The following is a 27497-nucleotide window of genomic DNA, read 5'->3' as shown; positions in this document are numbered from 1 at the left end:
AATAAAGCATGCTAATAGCGGTTTAAGACAAAAAATAGTAGAAAAATTTTGTTACAAATATAAGTTCTTGCTGTAAACCAAGAATCAGATTAGTCAGTAAAAGGACCATTTATAAAATCACAGTCAAGATATGATGATTCAACATACCTACGGCACGAGCTATGACATTATGGTCGTAGCATACTGCAACTAGTTAGAAAGTGAAAATGTGTGATATAATGTCCATTTTTATCAATTATTCTCTATGTTGTAAAGAAAATTTATCCTTTTGGTCAATTTTCAGTTGCACAAAATCTGTTAAGTGGATATATTTATGTAAAAATTGTTTATTGTGTACTAGAAGTACAATATATGGTTTTTAAGCTATACGTATTTAACATGGCAATAAATGTATGGCAATAGTGTCCTAAAATGAAATACATAAACTGAGGCAATAAAATACACTTTTTTCCCACAAAAATGTATTTTAATTACAGTTTAACCAATTTTTTTAGAAGAGAGCCACAGAGGCGTAGCTAGGGTTTTCAGCGCCCGGGGACAAAATCTGTTTTCGCGCCCCTCTTTACATAATTTTCCTAATTATGCAACATCAATTTGGCGCCCCCCATCCCTGGACGCAGCATCGGGGATGGTGCAATATATATTCACCATCGTATTTCTTTTTTAATTAAGAAATAACGTCTATTTTTAACGAAGATTTTAGACGTGCGCTGTCATGTTTGATCGTGAATTCTTCCTCTTTAAAAGCACGACCAGATTCAGGACTGATCCAATTATCAAAACACAGTCTGAATAGTCTTTTCCAAAATCAGACTGAAGACAAACCAATGACATCTTGCCGGCTCTCCTAAGCTGGTCGGCATTCGACTCGTAATCCGAGGGTCGCGGGTTCGAATTCCCCTCATGCCAAACATGCTCGTCCTTTCAGCCGTGGGGGCGTTATAATGTATCGATCAATCCCACTATCCGTTGGTAAAAGAGTAGCCCAAGAGTTGGCGGTGGATGGTGATGACTAGCTTCCTTCCCTCTTGTCTTACACTGCTAAATTAGGGACGGCTAGCGCAGATAGCCCCCGAGTAGCTTTGCGTGAAATTCAAAACAAACAAACAAACAAACCTAAGCAGGTCAACTCTAACATTTCAGTTTATAAAAAAATATATGTTTGTACAACCTTTGCGTGAGACCGAAAGAATGTCGAGAATGCGTGCAATTAATGAGTTAATTGGAGCGATGAAATTACGGTCAACAGTAAAATTCAAGACCACCAGACAAATGCTAGAACGCCAGTTTATTTAGAATGTACAAGCATTTAAAGCTGAGCTGCCACTAACTCAAGATAAATAAATACCTTCTCCCAATTTTTCAGGAACATTTTAAATATCTGTTACCATGCAGGAACGACGTGCACGTGCATGATATAGGAATGAGATATGATATACTTAAACGTGGTAAGTTTGACAAAGTTGTTTCGAAAACATCAAGCGAATATACTTACAAGTCGAACTCGTTTTCATTTTTTGTTTTATTTGCAGTATAAATCCTTAATTCAAAAACATATCTACCTAAACATCTACCTTGAGCAGTAAAGTTAAACGAAACCTTTAACAAATTTAATATTGGTCAAAACGCCCTTAGCAACGTAAAGTCGTGGAAACCTACAATATGCAACCATGACAACGAAAGTGACGCAGACGCTTATGCTTGTTATTTGTTAACGGAACATTAGAACTGGATTTAACGTTTACACTATAGCGGAGGGCACCAATATTTAGAGAAGTGTATCACTAGGCAAGGGACTGTTATCATACACCTCGAGAAGATCTTTTGTTTTTTAAATTTTCTGTCACAATGAGGTGACTAGAAATTTCTTACTCTAGATTAGTAAAATCAGGTATACCTTGTCGGACTTTCTCACACCCTGTTTTACACCTACTCTCAACAAAGTGCTCGAATAGTTTTTGCAGAAAGTCAAATACTATGAACTTTTATTTTTTAGCATTGGAGAAAACTGTTTCTACGGTTAACTTTTTTAAGTTGAATCAGTTAAAATCGATAACTTAATTCAAACCTAAAGTTGTTTCTTTCATCTCTTTTAAGTTTAGGAAAATAAATGTGTATATGTTTTTTCATGACTGCATATATTACGATGTAATTATTAATAAATGTAATTAAAATATTTGAATATTAGTAAAGGTGCATCTGCTCATAATCTAAGAAATACCTTTTTTGTTATTGTTTTTACTTCACTATTTTAATATATCAAGGTCTACGTTAATTTATATTATATGAAAAATCTTTCTTTTTACCTATTTTTACTAAAACTAATATATGTATAGATATTGTCCATGAAACTTCCATATATAGTTAAAGTATATAAGAGTGTATGTTTCAGTTGAATGTTATATTTTTTGTAGGTCCAAAAGACGGAGGGTAAGCAGCAGTGCAGAGACCCCTATAGGGGAAATTTAATAATGTGAGTAACTTTTTCTTATTATTCAAACATATAATAAGTAACTGTCGTAGTACCTTAATACAGATGAGCTTACTGATATTACTGGCCACTAATTAAGATGTTAATTATCTTTAATGCTTGCTTTAACTACGTATTGAAGAATCAGTGTAATAGCATTCATTTTAAAGCAAATTTTACCATAAAAGATATATCATTAGATTTGGTTTGTTTTGAATTTCGCAAAAAGCTACTCGAGGGCTATCTGCGCTAGCCGTCCCTAATTTATCAGTGTAAGACTACAGGGAAGACAGTTAGTCATCACCACCTACCGCTAACTCTTGGGGTACTCTTTTACCAACGAATAGTTGGATTGACCGTCACATTATAACGCCCCCACGGCTGAAAGGGCGAGCATGTATGGTGCGATGGGGATGCGAACCCGCAACCCTCAGATTACGAGTCGCCTGCCTTAACCCACCTGGCCATGCCGGGCCTAACAAGTATAGAAAATTGATACAAGAAATAGTTACACCACATCAAAAGTTTTAAATGTGAGATCTTAAAATCATTTGAAGTGATTGAAAGCTGTAAGCATGAGGCAAACGTTTATTTGTCGCTAGTTTCAAAAATATAATTGTTTCAAATAGTCTTTATTAAACATGCGGTAAAACTATCTATAAAGTTTGTGCGGCGTGTCGTCCCTGTGTGGACTCTTTGTAAAACTTATAAAACAGACCACCGTCCCCCAACAAAGACCAGCTACGTTTTGACTGATATAAAGCCAGTATGTACATAAATCCTGACATTAGTCTGAACATCTGTTGAATGACGAGAGCTTCTTAAGCACTTTTGATGTGACAGTCGAATGTATTTCTGAAAGCAGACGAATAAACAGTACATCATTGACTGTTTTGTACCTGTGTAAAGGACATTATAAACCAGGAAATTAAATAAGACGTCAGACTCCATTAGCTGGCTTAGATAACAACAATGGAGGCACAGAACAGCAGGTATTGTTTAGAGTGTGTTTTACATTAATAAGTTGGCAAACAAATTTATAAGCATAATAAAATGATTAATATTTGGGGAAACATAATATATCTTTTGACAGAGCGTTGGTCTGTATTTAATATATACTTCCCCTGCCCGAAATAAATCACTTTATAACGCTTTAGATTGTTGTTTGACAACTTATATTAGTATAATTTACTGCGTTATTCAAGTAAGCTTTACAAGCTCTCCAGTGTCTCAGCGGTGCATCTGAGGGACCACACAGCTAAAAACCGGGCTTCTACCCTCTTCATGAACACCGCACACAGGGCCCCGTAGTTTAGCTTAATAACCAAAACAAACAAATGATTTTTTTTGCGATGTAGTAAAAACTTAGTTCAGCTCTGTCGTAGGAAATTGACCTCTAATACTCTCATTTTCACTACTTTTATCGAAACGTTTGACCAAAAATACACATGTTAACCCGGAATATTCTCTTCGACAGCGTTATATGGATATCAATACCAGTCTGAAAGGTTTTGTTTTTTAGCATGTAAAACTGAACTAGATCTAATGTAACTTATCTGATACTATCGCGTGAAATTGAACACAATCTGAAGTCATCTGTTCTATCATATTCTCATTAATGTTAGTCAATATGAAACAAATACATTTAAAAATATATTAAGTGTCTCAATGTGCTCTTTGAGATCTATAACATGATTTTTTAAATAGTTCCCGACATTAAATGGGGAAAAAATTACACATTAACAAATATAGAAATTATAACTTCTTCCTCTGATACGTAGACGGGGCATAGCCAAGTGGTTAGAGACGCTCGACTCGTAATCTAAGAGTTCTGCGTTCGAATCCCCGTCAAACCAAACATGCTTACCCTTTCAGCCGTGGAGGCTTTATAAGTTTCGATTAATCCTGATATTCGTTGATAAGAGAGCAGTCGAGGAATACTAATCTCATTTACTAAATTAGGAAGAGCTAGCGCGAAATTTAATAAACCAAACTGATGATTTAAACAGCGTCTTGGCCATTACTTTGTCTGCCGTATCCCAGCCGGCTTTATGAACCCTGATATTGGACGAAAGGCTTCGTTGGTCCTGGACTAATTAAATATATAGTGTGTTGTCAAGATGATAAAAAAGTCAGAATACGTAAGCTAAAACTGAAGAGAGTGTTTGTTTGTATTGAATTTCGCTCAAAGCTACTCGAGGGCTATCTGTGCTAGCCGTCCCTAATTTAGTAGTGTAAGACTATAGGGAAGGCAGCTAGTCATCACCACCCACCGCCAACTCTTTTACCAACTAATAGTGGGATTGATCGTCACATTATAACGCCCCCACGACTGAAACGGCGAGCATGTTTGGCGCGACGGGGATGCGAACCCGCGACCCTCAGATTACGAATCGCACGCCTTAACACGCTTGGCCATGCCGGGCCCCGAATAAAATGACAGGAGTAAGAGAAAAGTGGTGATTTCTTTTTTTCAGTTTCCCTTTTCCTGTGGTTGCTCAGCGGAAAAAACTGTTGGTTTCTAACGCTAAAAATCGAGTTTTAATACCCTTTGTATGCAGGGCATACAGAGTCCTCTGTGCAGCTTTGTACTGAATAACAAACAAACATCGATGGACGACAGACAACGCTTAACGCATAATACTCTTTTAAACATTATATCTCTTTACTTATTTATAGTCACAATCGAAATATGACGAAATTGAATATCGAAATATTCAATTTAAAATACATACGCTTCATAGGGCATTTTTTTCTCTCCGAATATTAATCTTTGAAGGTGTGCACTGTAAAATCGAGGGTTTACACTCCTAAAATTAAACGTTCGATTCCTCGTTAGTATCGCATAATTAACTTACTTTGGAACTTTGCGCTACAACGAATACACATTGATGGACGACAGACAACATGTAACATAGTGTAATATTGTTATTCAAAATTATGTTTCTGAGTCATTATGTTTTGCATATCAACTTAACTTCTCAGTTGTAGTTTGCGAACATAATTTCTTTCCAATGTTACCATGCTCGCCCTTTCAGCCGTGTGGGCGTTATAATGTGACAGTTAATCCAACTATTCATTGGTAAAAGAGTAGCCCAATAGTTGGCGGTGGGTGGTGATGACTATCTGCCTTCTCTCTAGTTGGTAAATTAGGCAGCTAACGCAGATAGCCCTCGTGTAGCTTTGCACGAAATTCAAAACAAACCAAACCAATGTTATAAACTAACCACCTCCCCCGGTAATACAGCGGTAAGTCTACGGACTTACAATGCTAAAACCAGCAGTTCGATTCCTCTCGGTGGACTTAGTAGATAGCTCGATGTGGCTTTGCTATAAGAAAAAAGAACACACACACACTAAGTTCCAAGCATAACGATATCTTTCCTGTTTTGTAAATTTGAGAATTTACATTTTTTTGTCCCTGGAATATAACCACTACTGTGTATTTTGTAATGAATAGTGAAACTGGTATGAATTATACATTAAGTAAACTAATCATTGCACACACTAAGGAGCAAAATGAAACGCTGAAAGCTAAGATTAAAAAGATTAGTCAATCTTCTATGCGCTTGGTTATCATGGGTGAAAACTATGTGCATTCTTAATTGTTTGTTTGTCTGGAATAAAGCACGTAGCTACACAATGGGCTGTCTGTGCTATGCCAAACATGGGTATCGAAACCCGGTTTCTCGTGATGTGTGTCCGCAGACATACCGCTGTGGCACTAGGGGGCGTGCATTCTTGAAATGGATCGTTACGTCAAAATGTGCACAGTGTGTGAGTTTTAATTAAGAACATGGGTTTTATGTGAATATACAAGAATGAAATGTTGGAAAATGTTTTATAGAAATACGTTTTAAAATTCTCATTATTTCATATATCTGATATAAAATGGGACTGGTTTAAGATACAGAAAAAATAATAATTTTATTTAAAAAATATCTTCATTAGATAAAATATTGTGGATTTATTGATTTAGAAAACATATTAGCAAATCTAAAGGTAAATTTTAATTATTAAGTGCTGCTTGAAAAAACCAAAGCTTTCTCAAGCATATAAATTTATTAAGGCTTAGTTCACTGTTTTATTCACAGCTTACATCTTTAATTTATCGTTCGTTGAGGTTTGTTTCTTTACTTAATGTGTTAATGTTTTCTCTAGTTATACTGTGGTTATTTGAGATACAATGTTGAAAAATACGGGGGTGTGATTTTTTTCTGTTCATTGGATCTGGTTTCCATTTTTTATCTTGTTTCTCCTGTATAGAAATTATGGCCGTTGTTGCCTTGTATGTCATATGACGTTGGTATCATGTTTGTCAGAGAAGTTTTTACGTGATATAGATTTTAATTTCGTGCCTGGTTACTGAATGTGTTATTTTATCGTACGTATTCGGAATGTATGGTACACAACAATGCAGTGTTTTGTTGTTAGTTGTTTCATTGCCTTTTGGATTGTTGATTGGCTTTTCATTGTGTTGTTGATTGTGGTTTTGGTGAATAATTATTTCGACAGTTTATGTAGGATATTTACTCATGCTCATAAAGTCCTGTTTTACAGTTTTTGTAGAATATTCACTCGTGCTTATAAAGTCCTGTTTTACGGTTTTTGTAGAATATTCACTCGTGCTCATAAAGCCCTGTTTTACAGTTTTTGTTGAATATTCACTCGTGCTCATAAAGTCCTGTTTTACAGTTTTTGTTGAATATTCACTCGTGTTCAAAAGTCCTGTTTTACAGTTTTTGTAGGATATTCACTCGTGTTCATAAATACACAGTTTAAAACAAGCATCCACAGAGAAATCGTTCACAATGAACTGTACATTTTATAGAACTCGACTCGTTAAGGATTAGAAATGCTAGTTGTTGATTTTTTAGTTTTATATTCACTGATGATTTTTTTTTGTCTGAGAGTTTGAGTTAGTGTGTTTGAAAAAGCTTTATGCATATTCTATAGATATGAATACGGTAAATCTGTCATGTACATATCTGTACCAGCATTTTGGTGGACGTAAAGCTCAACTGATGGCTCGATACTCAGTGTATCATAAAAATCTTGGACTGGTGATTGCCATACTTAAAACATTTGTTTGTATGTAGTTTTGGTTGTTGAACATGAAGTAAGTTGCTAAGTGGTTTTTGGATATGTGTATGAGAGAGTTGTGGCCTTTGATGTAAAGCTTTAATATTATGTTACAGGATTCTGTGGTGTAAATTTCAGTGAAAAGAGAGACTACGTTGAAATTGCCATTAAGGCTTAGGAGTTTAGTTGGTCTAATACAGTTCTAAAATTGAAGGCGTCTTTGAAGAAGGAGCCTACTGATGTTATATATGTGGAAAATGCCAACGATATATATATATATTTACTTATGTTGTAGTTAAATGATTCATAGGTTGGCATTATGGGTCTTAGTAGGCGATCTGGTTTCTGTGGTGGTTTGGGTGATTTATATAGCTGTGGCGTGTTGCATTCAGTCTTATGTATGTAGGTGTAAAAGTTTTCAGAACCTGTGTTTGTTTGTTTTTTAATCGTAATAACATTTGTTTAGTCGTATTTCATGTGTGTTTTTCTTTTTTGTTGGTGTTGGATTTGTGGGTACTGGCTTAATTTATTTGTATCTCATATGGTGGCATTCATTTTTTCATTGTGCTTATGAGTATTCAAGATTACGAAGCTATTGTCCTTATCTACTTTTAATATTTTGATTTTACTGTTTTGTTTGAGATTATTAATGCATTGAATATCCATGTTCGATTGGTTACTTTTAACTTTCTCTTTTTGAGAAATTATGTTGGTAATTTTGTTTGAGAATTCTCTGATAAAGTTGCTTAAAATACTATTTTTGGTTATTTTGGGGATTTTTTTTTTTTGGTATTAAGCACAAAGTTCTGCTGACCACGGGTCTCGAAACCCATATTTCTAGTGTTGTACGTCTGCATACATACCGCTGTGCCACTGAGAGATAGGCTTCGGAAATGGAATTTTTCTATTTTACCTGTAAAGACGATTTGTTCATTTTTTTACAGAATCGGTATCAATGTTGACTTGTTATTTTTTATGGCTGTTTACTGTACTTTTGGTTGTGTTTTCTGTCCGCATGGAATGTATCACCTGTCTTTTGCCAGATGTTCTAGGAATGTTTTCGTTTCAATGCGTGAAATATTTTTGTGGGTAACATCAAAGTTGAGTTCTTTGTTCACAAAATGTATTTATTTAGTGTTTGATTTTAGATCAGATCCGTTGATTATAAAGTTGGTTGGTGGCTTGTGGCGTTGATATCCTTTCTTCTATTGGTCGCTTAATTGTTTAACTTTCTTATTACAATGGGTTCTCTTTTCTTTGTTTTCCGTGTTATTCATTTGGTTTATACTACGTTGTACAAGTCCTTACATTTCTGGTTTTATGCAACAAACTAGTTCATGGTCTAAATTCACTTTTTGTTGTTTTATTTGTAGGTCATTAGAATTTTGTATTTGATATAGTCTTTAGCAGTTTTTTTTTCTGTTAGTTATGGATAATACTTGTAAATTTATTCAGATTTTGGGTAATTTTACTTTCACAAAATTACCAGGAGAAGATATTACATTTACATTATTAAACAGTGCCGCAACAAACAGTTAACCCCTAACTTTAGCGATGGGATAACGTTTATAGTTGAAGTTTACAAAGATACACAAACACACACATATATATATATATTGTTTTTCCTTCAAGTGGGTTCTTTGTCAGCCTTGTATGCTTTATGTATATATATGTCCTTCAAGTGAGCCCCTCGTCAGCCGTCTCTACTATATATATATTTCTTTCAACTGGGTCCCTTGTCAGCCGTTTTTACTATATATATATTTACTTCAAGTGGTTCTCTCATCAACCATCTTTAGCATATTTATATATTTACTTCAAGTGGGTCCCTCGTCAACCGTCTCTACTATATGTATATATATTTTGTCAACTGAGCCCTTTGTCAGCCGTCTTTACTATATATACATATACTTCAAATATGTCCCTTGTCAGTCGTTTTTACGATATGTATATATCTTCAGGTGGGTCCCTCGTTAGCCGTCTCCGTTATATGTATACAATTTTTTCGTTTAACGACTTTTATTATACTCATAAGCATAAGATTTTAATCATTTTCATAGTAATATTGATATATTTTACATTAAGTTTCTCAGCAAAGAGAAAACACGAAGAACTGTTTAAATGTAACATTCATAAAGATATTATTTGTACTATGCATCATAGAGTTAATTCATTTTTATATTTAATATTTGCTTACTTTCACTTATCTATATATATTTGTATATATATGACCCATTTAGTTTGTTGAGTCGAAACGTCAATAAATACATTGATACAATTTATTCTTCTGAATAAATACTGCAAAATACCGAACCAGTTTTCAATGGGACTCATTAGTTGTACGTGGACTTCAATATAACTAATAAATGCTTTAGTTGATGACAATACTAATGATAATCGTCCATAATTTTCTTGAAAATAAACAGTCTTTCATCATTAGCTTTCATCATAAATATAGTATTTTTTGTATATATTTCCTTTCAGTTTTATTCCCACACGTATAAAACAGGTTCAGAAAAACAGAGACAAATAATAGATCAATTTTAATCATGTTCGTTGAAACTATAGCGGAAAATATAAGTATTAATTGCTACAAAATGGCTGAATTTCTTGATGTCTAAAAAAAAACGTTTAACTCAGTTTAATACAACGGTTTAACATGTAAATTAGCAAATATAAGATTCCTTGAATGTTCCTTCGATAAATCTCCGATTTCTTAAACAGCAACTTCGTGAAAACTCCTTCTGTCTGTCGGAGTACCTCAAGATTCTGTATCATCCCCTTCTCTATATTCACTTCGTTAACGATCTAAACGTATCCAGTGAAATAAGTTCTCATACAAAACCTTGCTAATGACACCGCAGTACGTGCTCCTCTAAAAGTCCTACACGAACACCTAAATGAAACAACTACTAAACCGTATACAAATATGCTGATCTAAACAGTTATACTAGATCCCCACAAATGGCCCGGCATGGCCAGGTGGGTTAAGACGTTCGACTCGTAATCCTAGGGTTGCGGGTTCGAATCCAGGTCGCACCAAACATGCTCGCCTTTTCAACCATGGGGGCGTTATAACGTGACGGTCAATCCCACTGTTCGTTTGTAAAAGAGTAGTCCAAGAGTTGGCGGTGAGCGGTGATGACTAACTGCCTTCCCTCTGGTAATTCACTCCTAAATTAGTGACGGCTATCTCAGATTGCCCTCGTGTAGCTTTGCGCGAAATTCAGACCAAACAGAAAGTTTCCCAATAACATACGCATAAAAGAACTACACACATCAGTCAAGTTTCCATACATGAAAAAGATAGATTCTTTACCCTAGATAAAAACAAAATTTCAAAAGCTAAACATAAAGTCAAACAGTCTTCTATTTTCAATTTCAAAGTAGTACTGTTTGCTCGTGCAGAGAATTCTTTCACTTTACGACTTGTGTCATCGACTAAATATTTTCCCACTTCTGTAAGAATCAATACACCTAGAGCATCGATTCTTACAGAAGTGGGAAAATATTTAGTCCGAAATTATATCCTCTAGAAGAGCCTATAACCCTAAGATAATATTACAGAGGATATTGCCAGAGCATGGTACAGCCCACTGTTTTGAAAGCACATCACCATTCAATATAGAAACGCAGGTAAATAACCAACTACCGAAGGAAAAGTAATTTAATCCAAAGGATCATAACCTTAAGAAAGCCATACCATACTTCCACCCCGAAATCTTGAGAATGTCCCCCACCATTAAAAAAAAGAAAGAAATCCCGAACAACCTCCAAGAAATATATACCTCACATCTCCTCTTCTTATCCCCCGCTAGTACAGCAGTAAGTCTATGGATTTACAACGCTAAAATCAGGGGCTCGATTCCCCTCGGTGGACTCAGCAGATAGCCCGATGTGGCTTTGCTATAAGAAAACAAACAAACCATCTTCCATTCTTACCCCCATCATTCACAATACACATACCGCACAACTTCCCATACGTCGAGTATTCTAAAACTCAAAACTCTAACTTTCATTATTACATTTTTATTGGCGAATGAAGGGGGAACATCTGTCCCTCAGTATCCTTGGGAAACTTCCCTACTTCAAGACCTCATCCCCTACTCTATGTATCACAGCTGCATTAAAACATTGACGTATATAGTGTGATGCTATGAAACACGGTCGCCTTTGAGAAATATCCATATGATAAAGATGTGTTCAAACTGACTTTAAAATGTTCAAGACTGAGAAAGCCCCTTGTACTTAAAGGTAACGGAAAACATAGAAATATAGGGCAGCTTCTGGATCAAAACTACACAGAAAGAAACTTACAACAAGTTGTACCGAAACCTTGTTAAGCAAATTGCGAATTTTGTAATAAGTGAGAATCCATTAAAATTAATTGGTAAAAGCCGTCCACGTGTTCCAGGTAATAGCAGTCAATATAACTAAGAAGGATCCATGAGTGAAAACAAAGCTAACACACTTATCGGTTCACAAAAGATAGGACTTCCAGCTCACTTTTCGTATATCTCAAGCAATTGGAGAATTACCGTCCATGTCACCGGACGCAGCGCCTACAGATTTTTTGTGCGATCACAAACTGGCACTAAAAAGCCATTATCCTCGTACACTAGATTATGGAAAGCATACAGGAAGCAGAGATGCCAACTATTTCAAATGACTGAGCATAATGATTGTAGACAGAGTCCTTTATCATTTGCAGCTACTAGACCTGACCAATGTCTCTAAGCTGTTTATTATTATATTATTATTATACCTATTATTATTTATTGCTGCTATATATTGCTCATTTATGACTGTGTTTTGTATATTTAATAAATAAATTTAAAAAATTATTTTGAAATTATGTCTTTTATTTAGTTGAAAGTAACAAACATACTGGTAAAACAACATTGAACATGCACAAACAGTAAGCAGAAAAAGTCTTTGTGTAAGGACTAGTTTATATCATGTTTATGACACTTACTGTAATAGTTTTGCAGCTGTTGCAGCCTTTGCTTTCATGAAAATGTCTCTGGATGGTTGGGAGTTATAACAACATTGTCCACTTGATTGTATACACATCTTATGTGTTATAATACTGCTCAAAACTGAGGTGCTCAAGTTTGGTCTGAACTTGCTTTTGTGTTTAGTCACTAAACTAAATATCCTTTCACTGTCAGCATTAAAATGGAAGGTTGTAAGAATTCCAAGCATAACCCTACACAGAATGTCATACTTCTGGTTGTTATTTCCATCCTTAACTGTAGACAGCTGAACCCAAAACTCGTCAACATTCAACTGAAGGACAGTTTCTGAGAAAATATCAATTTGATAATTCAAATATTGCCCTTCCAACTTGTCAATAGTGTCGTGTTCATGTGTATTGACAAGGACAGGATACCTGTCTGTGAAGAAGCGTAGAGAAGAGAAATCTTTGCTGACTTTCAGTTTTGGATCAGCAACCTCTACGTGAATCAGAAGTTCATCACTTGGAGGGAAATGTTTCAACATGTAAGTTGTAGGTTCAATATAGTATTTCTTAACACTGGTGTAGAAGCTGATCAGATCCAGGTCCTTTTCCTATTTAACAATGTATTCCTTGGCAGCATTTCCAATAGAAACTACCTCATCAGATTTGTGTAAGGATTCATTGTTGAAGTCAAGTTCAGTGATGTTGCCTTCAAGATATTCTGGCTTGACGTATCTGACAAGTATATGTTTAACTTGTGCAATCAGAGTTCTATGCATAATGTGTATGCTCAAATAGAGGAATTGCAGACTGAAGAAAAAGACAAAATAACAAGTTCATTTTGTTGTCCAAGAAAACTGTTAACTTATCTAACTTGCTCTGCACATAACTTTTCTTGGTTACTTCCTTGCTAGCTTTCGTTTTCTTCTCTTTTTTCATTGATTGTCTCTTCTTTAGTTCAAGGTCAGACTGCCTAAATATATATTGAGTTATATCAACTGTTTCTTTGTCTGCTTTTGGAGACTGTTGTCTTGTGTCCTTGTGTGGCTGAAAAGATGTCTTGGCTGTGTCCCTATGTGGCTGGAAGGGTGTCTTGACTGTGTCCCTGTATGGCTGAGAGGATATCCTGACTGTTAAAGTCTTGCTGCCTGACTGAACTGCACGTTTAGATTATTTTGAATCTAGTTTTTCTTTTTCACAGTGAAAATATTTCTTCGATGGCTTCCACATGTCCAATATTCTGTTGAGGGACACCCAAAATAATAGTCATCTGGTGTTAACAAGTTATAGAATTTTTCTTGTTTCTTTGTCATACAATCCTTGAAACTCTTTGAAATGTTGTTTTCGGCTAGCACTTTTGTCCAGAAAATAGTAGGCATCTATCAATATATCAGAAGCTTTTTGGGCAGTAATATTCATGAGGTGACAGGCACAGCCCATGAAGTAAATGCTAGGCTGTCGTCTTGAGATGTGTCCCATCACACCTTTACCTATACCAGACATAACTGAGGCATTGTCTGAAGAAAAACTAAGACAGGTTCCCATGGAAGTTTCCTCTTTGTCAGTTCGTGGTCCAAAAGCTTGAAAATATTCTCTCCCGTTAAAGCTTCTTTCCATTCCACCATTGTCAAAAGAGAACAAACAATTTTTTCAAGCAAAGAGTCAAGATATCGTACAATCACTGGATACAGTTTTGAGTCATCCATGTCTGTGGATCCATCTGTGGCTAAACTGTAAACACTGCTAGTAAGTATGCTTGAAATCATTTTGTCACCTTCACAACCCAACATTTGTACAATGGCTGTAGTTTCGGTTCTAGCACAGCCATATATTTTTGCTATATCAGAGTTTGGGAACATTTTTCTGAATAGACGTCCTGCATGATCGGCTGCAGCTGGGGGTAAATTATGAGCAATGACGAATTGCGTGAACATCACTTCTGCATTTATGGTTTCATATTCTGAATTCTTACTCATAAATGTCGTTATCTGCATCGCTTTTGTCTTCACCTCAGCCTTTTATTGGTGAGATGTTGGTCTTGTTTGTTTGGAACAATCGTATATCCCGCCATGCGTCACAGAAAAATCGATGTGACAAACTGTACAAAACACATGACTGTCACTGACTTTTGATGCAAAGACAGGATATTTTGCACTATACTCTTTCCCAAATTTTTTATTCACAGTTTTAGTCCTTTCAGATTTGCCAGAAACAAGACAATCTGGTGAACGAGGCCTCTTTTTTTCCCATCTTGTGAACGATCGCATTGGTGTTTCTATGCCGCTTAAAAAACGAGAAATACCCATCTAGGCGAGCGCTGATTAGCTGACAAGCACTGATGACGTAACTATGGATTCTCCCACGTACCCAGTATGGAGAAGCACCGCACTCAAACTATTGGTAGACGTCGGAGATACAAATTACAATTTTTTTTTTTATTATTATTTCAAGCACAGACATGATTATCGCAAGTAGCCATTTGGACAATGTGTTTTATTTATTATCAAAATCTATTTGTATCTCACTAGAAATTTTCTTTTCATCCCTTTCAAGCTTGGTGGGAACAATTTTTCACTTTATTGTATAGGCCTATATAATATATAATAATTTGGGAGTTGCAACAAGTCGTAATATTTGTCTGTTTGAGCGTATAGTCTTAATGTATACACCAAAATCGTAATGATTACGCTCAAATCGTAATGGTTGGCATCTCTGAAAAAGGAGTGGTGTGTTTTCAAGACGAAAGCCTTTTGCAATAGATAGTATGAATCAGGGTTGTTGTAAAGGTGCATATCATGAGGTAAAATATGGCCACACACGATGACATGGACTGTAACGATATGATAAAGCTCCAACATTGTTTCAATTTAAGAACTTAACTTAAAAATAAAATATAACCCACTATGAAGAAGAGGCTGCTGAAGTGATATGTACACAATGATTAGGATATGTTGTATTACAGATTTTGGATACACTTTTAAGCTTCATATGGATTAAAATTAGTACTAAGACTAGTAGTAGTTATGTATGTTAAAATCCACAATGTCTCATACCTAAATTACCATTAGCTGACTGCAGAAACCACTAGAAAAGGTAATTTGGGTCGAATAAAATGGAAAATAATAGATACAAAACTTGATTATTATATAAGTTATTCTAGCCCCGTAGCTGGAGATCCTAAATAAAGCTTATATTACTGAAGTTGGTAAGTGAAAACCTGTTTCAACAATAATGCCAATCTATCTAGTGTAAGTCACTTAACATAGGAGATATTTAATGTAAGATGCTGTATTTGTTTAAGAAGTATCTATTTAGTATAAAACTCTCATCTAATTCTGAAATACATTTCGTTCAAAATGCTGTATTTTTCTAAGAAGCATCCAGTGTAAAACCAATATTCATTAAAATATTTTGAATTACCTCTAGAAACATCTAGTAAGATTAAGAGTACATAAAATATGTCTAATTTAAGACATTAACATCTTATATGAACCAACAAATTCGAGACTTCGAAGCAGTGAACAAGATTTTCAACTGATGTGTGAAACACAGAACAAATGACGTGAACTTTAAGAAACACGAACGATCACGTTGAAATTATCGTGCATGTATGTTTGAGCACAATACCTTGAAGCGACATTAAGAACATGTACTATAAGATTTAATCTTTAGAAAGCTCCTGTTTTCTGTACCCAAGCGCACGTGCGAAGCAGCTACTTCAATATCTTTAACTAACTTTAGTAGGTCTAATAATAAAATTAGAATTGCCTTCAGAAACATCTAATGAAATATTTAGAATTTGCTCTAGAAATATCTAAGGTCAGACCTTCAAGTCATTCTTAGAGTATCTAATGCCAGGCCTAGATGTTCCTCTAGAAATGTCTAATATCAGACTTTGAAATTTCTTTAGAAATGTATAATGTCACATTTTGAAATTATTAGAGAAATACACAATGTAAAATCTTAAAGCTATTTTGGAAATATTTAACACCATATCTTTATATTACTCTAGAAATATCTAACGTTAGACCTTGAAATTACTCTAGAAATACCCAGTGCAGCCCTTGAAATTATTCTAAAAATACGTAAAGTCAGACCTTGAAGTTACTTAAGGAATATCCAATGTGAAACCTTCAAGCTGCTACAGCAATATTTAATGAGACATTCTGAACTTATTATAAAAACGTATAATACAAGACGTTTAATCAATATAGGAGTTTTGTTTAAGAACTTGAAAGCACCTTAAGAATACTTAATAGCAGACTTTTTTCGAATCTATTATTCAAGACCTTTACCTCTTTTTTGTCTGATCTACAACCAGTTTCATTGATTGTGTGTATATGTTAAGGATTTCGTTTTCACGGACTCAAAACCCCACAATTTTATTAATAGTTAAATTAGTCCTTGGAAGTAGCTTCAACAGCATATAAAGTATTGGATTAAACCTTATGAGAAGATAACATGAGATTTTGAACTGTTAGTAAATAATATAATACAGGATTATAAATTTAATTTGAGAAACATGCGACCGCTTTAGGAAAATATAATGTAAGAATAGAAATTCACTTGAGAAACTTTTATATACGATCTTGATGTAATTTTAAAAAAGATTTGTTTGGTTTGAATTTCGCGCGAAGCTACACGAGGGCCATCTGCGCTAGCCATCCCTAATTTTGCAGTGTAAGACTAGAGGAAAGGCAGCTAATCGTCAACACCCACCGCTAACTCTTGGGCTACTCTTTTACCAACGAATAGTGGGATTGACCATTACATTATAACGCCCCCACGGCTGAAAGGGCGAGCATGTTTGATGTAACAGAGATTCGAACTCGCGACCCCCGGATTACGCGTCGATTCCCTTAACCAGCTGGCCATGCTGGGTTTTTTAAGAAGATATAAAATAAGATTTTAATTCGCAAGGCTAAAATTGTATTCAGTGTCTTAAATCGAGCATTAAATGTCTAATTTAAAACTTTAATCGCATTTACAACGTAAAGATCTTACTATCGAAGTCCTAGATTTACTTTAGAGTGTTGTTACATAAAATCTTGAACTTAGCTTAGGAGCATATAATAAAAAGTTTTAAATTCGTTAATAATTAACTATGTTCTATTTTAAATCCAAATCCATATATTTAGTGTTAGTTTTTAATTTTAACATGAGTAGTTGAACATTGCAAAAGAAAACAACAAACACGTGTAATTTCATTCCGTGTTGGCCTGTCATGGCCAGGTAGTTAAGGCGTTCGACTCGTAATCTGAGGGTCGTGGATTCAAATCCTCGTCGCACCAAACATGCTCGCCCTTTCAGCCGTGGGGGCGTTATAATGTGACAGGTAATCCCACTATTCGTTGGTAGAAGTATACCCCAAGACTTGGTGGTAGGTGGTAATGACTAGCTGCCTTCTCTCTAGTCTTAAACTGCTAAATTAGGAACGGCTAGCGCAGATAGCCCTCATGTAGCTTTGCGCGAAATTCAGAACAAACAAGGCCCGGCATGGCCAGGTGGTTAATGGAGGAAGAGGTCTTGTGCACCTGACTCTCCTCGGTATTCAAAACGTAGCCTACCCAAGTGGTTTAGGACTCGACTCTAATCTCAGGGTCGTGGGTTCGAATCCCCGTCACGCAGATAGCCCTCGAGTAGTTCTGCGAGAAATTCAAAACAAACCAATCCTTCCGTGTTACTTTTTTAAAAATTCGCAAAAAGCTTCACAATATCCATCTGCACATAATCGTCTCTAATTTTAAATGACAGACTAGACTATTTAAGAAGCTAACTGCTGGACTAATTTCGTCCGACCGAATAGTACGATTTAATCGATACTTTTATTGCACATTCATGGTCCAAAATACAAAACGCGTTTTTGCGACAACAGGACGCGAACCTGGAAGCATCTAACTCACAGTCCGGATTCGCTAAAAATTGTGCCACGTCCTTCCAAAATACTTGTTTAATGCATATCTTTTCCACTTCCGTTAGAAAAGCGTTATAATTATATGGACTTACAACGCCAAATCCGGGGTCCGTTTCAAATGACAGACACAGCCCAAAGTGGCTTTGCGCTAAAACAAACAAAAGCATAATCTTCGATATAAGCTTTTGTTTGTTTTGGGAATTTCGCACAAAGCTACTCGAGGGCTATCTGTGCTAGCCGTCCCTAATTTAGCAGTGTAAGACTAGAGGGAAGGCAGCTAGTCATCACCACCCACCGCCAACTCTTGGACTACTCTTTTACCAACGAATAGTGGGATTGACCGTCACATTATAACGCCCCCACGGCTGAAAGGGCGAGCATGTTTGGCGCGACGGGAATGCGAACCCGCGACCCTCAGATTACGAGTCGCACGCCTTAACACGCTTGGCCATGCCGGGCCTATAAGTCTGTAAAGAAGACATTATTACCACAAGGCAGAGAAGTGAAATATATACAGTCTTGACCACCATTACAGCTGTAGAAACTCAACCTAAGGAACCCTGGTATTGGCGAAAGACCTCGTTGACTCTGGTTGACATAGTATAAAATTATTCTTTTTTTTTTTACTAATGTATTATTATAATTAACAAATATTTTTAAATATATCAAATTAATGTTTGGTATAGCACTAAATTTAGAATATAAAGAAAGACAAGGAAACTCAACCCTCAACCCTGATTAAATGGAATAGAAATTTAAATTTAAATTTAAGTCTTAATGAAAAATATATAAGGTAACTTCTCCAGTAATATATTTATTGCTACAAAACAAAAATGTGTAAAACATCAACACACACACACATACAAAAAGATACAATATACTGAATACATTAACAACACACGGAATATTTCGTACTGAATGTTAAATTGTTAGACATTTTAACACAACTACATTTTGTAGTTAACCTTTTATAGTAATTTAATAATCTGAAATGAAAATCCATTACCCAGATTATTGTTAGAGTTTTTACTGTTCGTGCAGACAAAACGACAGTAAGTCCAGTCATGTTTGAGTTTTTTATCTTTCTTAATAAAGTTCATTTATATCGAACCCAGGTATTCTATAATCATTTATATCGAACATAGGTATTCTATAATCATTTATATCGAACCCAGATATTCTATAATCATTTATATCGAACATAGGTATTCTATAATCATTTGTATCGAACCCAGGTATTCTATAATCATTTATGTCGAACATAGGTATTCTATAATTATTTATATCGAACATAGGTATTCTATAATCATTTATATAGAACATAGGTATTCAATAATCATTTATATCGAACCCAGGTATTCTATAATCATTTATATCGAACATAGGTATTCTATAATTATTGCATTAACAGAAGGGAGCGATATTTCCAAGGTTTAGTGGATTTGTATATCATCCTGCTTTGTAAACAGTGAAACTTTTCTAGACTGTGATGATTTTTACAGATAATTACGCCTATTTGTATTACCATCTGTCATATAAATACATTTTGATAATGTTTCTCTATCTTTTACCATGACTACAGTTTCTAAGAAACTATAGTAATATCTTTCAGTTTATGCCTTCTTTGTATTTGAACGTCAAAACTTTTCCTTATGTTGTTGTTTTTTTTTTTCACTCCGAGCACGTAACTGCTGTTAATGATCCATATTCTTTCCTTTTGGTTGTCTAGTTGCCCTGGAAACGAATATTTTTGTTGTGGAGACCAATGTTGTAGCGCTCCTCCAACAAAGGTGGCGCCACTCTACTCTGCGTGGTACTTTTGGTAAGCATTCGCGTTTTTGCGAGTAATGTGTAAACGTTTCTTTTCCAGTTCTAAAAATAAAAGTGGCTCATCCATAACTTACTTGAACTATTATAGTAATATTTTTTCCATTACCTTTCTAAATAATAATAATTTAAAGTCTAAAATAAAATGTGAAATACTACTCTTTGTTTTAAAAAACAACAACTTCTAATTAACTACTGATTAAAACTCTCATTTTTCAAAGTTACCGTTAAATGGAAAAGCTACTCTCCAGTAATCGGTGTTAATTTTTTACCTCTAGGGTTGCTATATTCATCGTTGCTTGTTTAACCGTTTCTATGGCTGTTGCGTGTATTTTATGTTGTAAGAAGAACCGAAAAGACGTACTAATTAGACTTGCACAGTCAGTACCTAATGCAGTGCTTCGAACAGGTAAGATACAACTTCTTACGAACACCGATTGTAGAAAGATAAGTATTTATTACGATGTTTGTTTGTTTGTTAGTTGTAGTTCAAGTACGAAGCTACACATTTGGCCATTACGAAAACCAAAACTCGGTTTCTAGCGTTTGAAGTCCGCATACATACCGCTCTGTTACTGGGGTCGTTTTAAAGGAACGTGTTCTAAATATTCTCCAGGAAATACTGAGCTAAAGAAGGAAGGACAGCTTACTTTTAAAAACGTTTAACATGGACAAATTCATATTCACTCTGTATAAATCCTATTTTGCCCTTAGAGCAAATACGACGGGAAATACACCCACAAACCATTTCTGTAACTTATTTGGTTTAAACGTTTATTTAATCAAACTGTTATTTTATAGTTAGCTGAAAATGTCAGATTCATATGACATATGTTGAACATCTTAATTAGAAAAAGTTAATTATATATTTTATCGTCTTCAGAGTAAATAATTTATTATTGGGCAGTCCATTCCAACAGTTGATTTTTGCAACAACTAATTAGGGCATTAAAAGTACGATTTTAATATAACGCCGTACTTTAAAAAAATGACAGATTATTTGCAAACTATTTTTATGCGTGTCATTAGGTTCACAAGAAGAATAAGAAATACATTTCAAGTTGAATATAAAGTTAAAATTAAGCTATTCTATTTTTCAATGGTTCTTTCAACAGGTAACTTGAATGAATTGTATCAATTCTTTAACCGATTAACCGTTAGGTAATTTTGTTTGAAAATGAACATTAGTTTTGAATCGTTCTACAAAAGGTTTTCAGAACTTCAATTCTGACTAGCCGAGGTCACGAGACGATTTGCTTCCGGCGATAAGCCTAAAATTGAGGACTGTTCCCACAAATTGGTGGACAGGTGGATAGGGCGTTACACACGCAATCTGAGGGTCGTGAGTTCGAATCCCTGTCACACCAAACATGCTCGTTCTTTCAGCCGTGGGGGAGTTATAATGTGACGGTCAATTCTACTATTCGTTGGTAAAAGAGTGGCCAAATCGTTGGCAGTGAGTGATGATGACTAGCTGACTTTCCTCTAGTTTTAAATGGCTAAATTAGAGACGACTAGCGCAGCTAACCTTCGTGTAGCTTTAGTCGAAATACAAAAAATCAAATAAACCATCAGTGTATCTGTAGCACTACATCATCAAATACGTATTTCTTGGCCCATGATCCATGTAACTGTAACACTACACCGTCAAACCTGTAACCTTGGGTGGAGATCCGTGTGATTCCACTACTATACAATTAGATCTGTAATTCTGAGAAAACGTATGAAACGGTTTAGAACTTATCTTTGCTTTTATGTCTGAAATAAACGTGCAGCAGAGACCTATCTTGCTTCATTACTGAGCCTGGCATGGCTTAGCGCGTTAAAGCGTGCGCTTCGTAATCTGAGGATCGCGGGTTCACGCCCGAGTCGCGCCAAACATGCTCGCCCTCCCAGCCGTGGGGGCGTTATAATGTGACGGTCAATCCCACTTTTCGTTGGTAAAAGAGTAGCCCAAGAGTTGGCGGTGGGTGGTGATGACTAGCTGCCTTCCCTCTAGTCTTACACTGATAAATTAGGGACGGCTAGCACAGATAGCCCTCAAGTAGCTTTGTGCGAAATTCCAAAACAAACAAAAAAACAAATGCATCATTAAATTGTACCCCTAGTGGCACAATAGATGTCTGCGGACTCACGCTGCTAGAAACCAGGTTTCGATACTCGTGGTGAGCAGAGGACAGATAGCCCATTGTTTAGCTTTGTGCTTAATTCTAAACAAACAAACAAAACATTAAATTGTAGCTTAAAGAAATTCAAAAACAAACAATAAAGAATTATATTTCAATGTCAATGATTTTTTCAAAGCATTTAACTTCGCGTTTTTTTAGTAATTTGAAATGTGTAAAAAGTTACTTTGAACGCTAACATTCATGTAACGTAATAACAATTTGAGTAACATTTAAACACACGTTTCGTATGTTTTTTTTTTTTAATATCTAAAACTTAAAAGCAGACATAAGTTAAACATTTATTTTATTTTATAATTTTAGTTTCATTGATACATGTATCATTCTGCTAACTTCAAGCTCTCAAAAGATAATTTATATGGGAACACTATTAGATTTCAAAAATTTTCTGCCAGTTTAACAGAAACGTTTTCCCTGAAGCTTCAGTTATATACACTGCTGTCCAAACTCTTAAGACCAATGAACATAAAGAAAAAAATATGCATATTGCGTTGTTAAGACTCAACCATTTATTTGAGTAGAGCTTCGAAAGATGAAAATAAGAAAAGGGAAAATAAAAAAAAAGTTTTTTTAGCATTTAATAGGGAAAATGTGAACACGATGAAATTAGCCTAAATACTAGCTGGTCAAAAGTTTAAGACCATACTGAAACAAAGCTTTAATCGGTAAACACGTAACGAAATTTAGTCATTTGTGTTCAAGCATTAGCGTTGTCAACATCTCCCACTGACATCTTCTGTGTTACATTGGGTAAAAACATGGCAAAGGCTAAAAAGTTGACAGAGTTTGAACGTGGCAGGATTGTCGAGCTTCAAAAGCAAGGTCTCTCTCAACGTGCTATCGCTGGTGAGATTGGGTGTAGTAAAACTGTTGTTGCAAATGTCTTGAAAGTCCCTGAGGAATACGAAACATGAATTTCAAGTGGTCGGCCCAAAAAAATTTCACCGGCGTTGAGCAGGAAGATTCGACGGGTTGTCTGACAAGACATCAGCCAATCGTCGAACCAGATTAAGGAAACAAAATGCAGCTCAAGAACAATAAGACGGCGTCTAGAGAGAAAGGCTTTAAAAACCGTAAACGTCTTTAAAGACCACGCCTCCTTCCACACCACGAAACAACTCGGTTTAACTTTGCTGAGAAGCACCAAACATGGGATGTAAAAAAGTGGAAGAAAGTTTTGTTCTCTGATGCGAAAAAATTCAACCTGGATGATTCAGATGGCTTCCAACGTTATTGGCACGATAAGGATATCCCAACGGAGACATTTTCTACACGACACAGTGGAGGAGGTTCCATCATGATCTGGGGTGCTTTCACTTTCCATGGAATAATGGAGCTTCAGGTTATGCAGGGGCGTCAAACAGCAGCTGACTACATTGGCATGTTGGAGAGAGCATCCTTCTTGACTGAAGGCCCTCATTTGTATGGAAATGACTGAATCTTTCAGCAGGACAATGCTTAAATCCACAATGTCCGCAGGACAAAGGACTGTTTCATGGCGAATAACGTGATTCTTTTGAACCATCCAGCGTGTTTGCCCGAACTTGAACCCCATTAAAATTTTTTTGGGTGGATGGCAAGGGAAGTCTATAGAAATGGACGTCAATTCAAAACAGTGCCTGATCTTCGCTTTGGCAAATGTTGAAATTATTCGCAATGACAGCCGTGCAACTCACTACTAAGACCTCTTGTTGGGCATTTCCTACCCCGTTTAGGACTTCTTTTTGGTATGGTTTTAAACTTTTAATCTGCTTGTATTTAGGCTAATTTCAAAGTGTTCACATTTACACTATTAAATGCTAAAACGTTTTTTATTTTTATTTTCCCTTTTCTTATTTTCATCTTTCGAAGCTTTACTCAAATGAGTGGTTGAGTCTAACAACACAAAATGCATATTTTTTCTTTATGTTCATTGGCCTTAAGATTTTGGCCAGCAGTGTATATATAACTTCAGATATAGTAAAATATATTAATAATAATTACGTATTAATTAATAGTAATCCATGTTTTTACCACATTGTTAAAATTTACTTATGTTGGTTTCAATTTCGCGCAAAGATACACGAGGGCTATCTACGCTAGTCATCCCTAATTTAGCAGTGTAAGACTAGAGGGAAGGCAACCAGTTATCATCACCCACCGCCAGCTCTTGGGCTACTCTTTTACCAATGATTAGCAAATTTGATCGTAACATTATAACGCCCCCACGGCTGAAAGGATGTGTTTGGTGTTACGGGGTTTCGAATCTGCGACCCTGGGATGACGAGTCGAGTGCTCTAACCACCTGGCCATGCTGGGCTTGTTATTTTGGAATATTAAAGTACCATTCTTTTAAATAAATTGTAATAAATAATATAAGAATATGTTACGAATCTCGGCGATTCCGATCGAAGTATATTTGTGTTAATTCTTGTAATTAAAGTGCATCATTGATGAAACTTTCACTTAATTCAAAATAACTTTTTTGAAAAACAAAATAGTATTATCAGCAAATATTTACTAAGAGATACTGATATAAGAAAAAAAATTAACTCCAATACAAAAATTCAACATTTCTTGTTGTCTTTTGGGCCGAATAAAATTTGAGATTGAGATTTTTCTGTGTATTATTTACTTAATATTTTTGGGAAGATTCGGGAGGAACTGACTCTTTAGAGAACTTGATAAAATAAGCTGGATTAAGCAAATTTAAATTTAAGATCTATAACATCTAATTCTTATTATGAATTACTTTAAGCCTCATGTTTGTGACTGACCAAATTGCTTATTGAAGTGATGTTGATACAGATACGCTTGAAAAGCGAATTTTAACTTTATCTTTAGTTGGATTTTTTCTTGATCCAGTACGAAGTCTTGTTTGTCATATTAAGCTAAACGTTTATTGTTTATTCAGCCCAGGATTCTCACGGTATAATCCAACCAGATGTTACATTTTATCAGCGACCACCAATCAAAGAGGAATGCGCTACTGTATCTACAACCCGTAGCGCCCCCTTACGGTTAACAACACCAATACGACCACTGACACCAGCCTATCAGCCATCTCAACCGATTACCATAACAACAGTTCGTGCAGCTACATCTTGTACTGACCTCACTTTACCACCCGGCTACGTAATGTCACGTGATTCACATAAGTGCCATTAAATTTTGTTTTCTACTTACGGTCACCCAATCATCCATTGAAACAATTCATAACAACTCTCGAAACTCTTCTTTTATTGGACTGCGTGTGTTAATACTAAGTCTACACGATCTCAAGAAACCAGTTTTCTTACTGTGCTATGCGTTTTCTGTGTCAGAGCACATGATCTGGTGAGAGAGTATTTGTAAATGCATGTCAAGATACAGTTACGAAAACATCGAAATATTCCGTCGCTTAAGACATTTTATCAGAAGCAAAAGAGAAATGGATTCTTATCACAGATCAATCTTTTTTGTACTCTCAGAGCGGAATCGATTTGAAGTAAATAAAATAATTTTTAAGCTTTGCTTAATTTCTAACAAAATCGTACCGCAACCCATTAGACGGATGTGTATGCAGGTCGAAGGGAATTTTTGATAAAAAAAATTAAGCTTTATTGAGACTAGTATCGGGATTTGGTTGAAATAGACTAATAATCAACCAATATCAATTTGCAATACAACTTACGTTTCATTATGTTTCCTTCTTTATACTGAAACAAAATTCTATCGAGTGAAAGGCACGGATACTTAAGTCGTATGTTTCAGATGTGTAATTTTGTTGAAAAGTAACAATTTTATTAATTTAATCACTGGCTAAAAAAAACATCTGTAGAAGACTGTTTTACTGTTTAGGCAATATTATGGCAACCGATGTGTTGTAGAAATAAATGTAACTAAAAATTTCATACACACAAAGAAAATAATTTAAATTATATTTTATGTCACGTATTACATAGAGTTTGGTAACAAAACTACATTATTTGAAATTCGTGTGTTTGCTTTCTAAAGCTTCGCAATTAATTAATCGAGGCTTAAGGAATATTTCGATTATTTTTTTATCATAAGAAGAGACGAATCAGAATTCTGTGAATGATACAGTTTTAGTAAATTCCAACCGATTTTCTTTTTGTGTATGGATGTATAAATTGTAGGTCTTTTCCTAAGTGCCTTATTAACTATTGGCTTATGATTATTCTACTTGAAAAGTTTGGTATTTAGAATATAAGTGAAGTAAAGAATGTACAAACCTTTTCATTATTGTTATTTACATTTCATTATTTTTTATCATTAAGAAGTGACGAGAGAAACGACAGTTTCGAAATACTATTTTTACGAGCCTCTAATTAGGAAGTCACAACAGAAAAATTAGGAGGAATGTGGAAAAACTACATCTGCAGTGAAAGTGATTTTTATCACAGATTTTAAGACTATTCTAAATCACGATAAGTTTTATTTTCTACTTCTTTCGATATTACATAGTTCTTTCAAACCGTTATATAAAATTGGCTTCGTCAGTTTATTAATCGCTTCTTAGTTCTGATCTAAAACAGCTCACGTTTGACCAGAAGTTAATAATAATTACTAGAATTTTCTGATCTGTTCCTGGTTAAAAGTACTGTTAATGATGCCTTAAGTTTAACTTCGGTTTTTTAAGATAAATTGACCTGTGAACTGAACATCTACAAGTCATAGTATTTCAAATTTGAGATGATGTATAACAGATTATTTATTCAAATGTATGAAAAGTGATTGTAATTAAATATACATAAAGATTTCACAACTGTTCAATTTCGATGAACAGATTTTTAAGGAGATGATGAGAAATAGTAACATTACTGTGTTTTGGAATTAATTCACATATTTGTTTAAGAAATTTGTAATAAATAACATGTCATCTAACAATAAGAACATACTACAGAAACATTGTTTTAAATATTTGTCTGTATATAATAATCTGTTTTAGTTTACTTACATAATGTGGACTAGAAATAAATTCAAATAATTTTTGGAAAGACTAGTCAGTTTCTTGTACCATAAAAAAACAAAATCATAAATTTGAGAGTTTAGAAAAAATAAACATGTTTTTGTAGA

At 35.0% G+C, this 27497-nt stretch overlaps 1 protein-coding gene across 2 annotated transcripts in view; it reads left to right on the top strand.

Moving 5' to 3' along the window:
* The window catches only part of LOC143252661 (uncharacterized), a 48817-nt gene extending 21399 nt beyond the window's left edge, over nt 1-27418 (top strand). The window contains exons 1-5 of one of the 2 annotated variants that reach the window (XM_076505152.1): nt 1308-1448; nt 2415-2473; nt 20156-20248; nt 20532-20662; nt 25333-27418. In XM_076505152.1, the coding sequence (XP_076361267.1) occupies nt 1431-1448; nt 2415-2473; nt 20156-20248; nt 20532-20662; nt 25333-25586 (555 nt within the window). In that variant the 5' untranslated portion in view covers nt 1308-1430 and the 3' untranslated portion in view covers nt 25587-27418. Of the gene's footprint in view, nt 1-1307; nt 1449-2414; nt 2474-20155; nt 20249-20531; nt 20663-25332 lie in introns of those variants that run through there. The other variant, XM_076505151.1, reaches the window with a different exon arrangement.
* Nucleotides 27419-27497: the final 79 nt, after the last annotated feature.

This window comes from Tachypleus tridentatus, chromosome 6 (genome assembly GCF_004210375.1).
Source record: "Tachypleus tridentatus isolate NWPU-2018 chromosome 6, ASM421037v1, whole genome shotgun sequence".
Classification (NCBI taxonomy): Eukaryota; Metazoa; Arthropoda; class Merostomata; order Xiphosura; family Limulidae; genus Tachypleus; species Tachypleus tridentatus.
The sequence above is the reverse complement of the archived record's forward strand: the minus strand, read 5'-3'. Positions and strand labels throughout refer to the sequence as shown.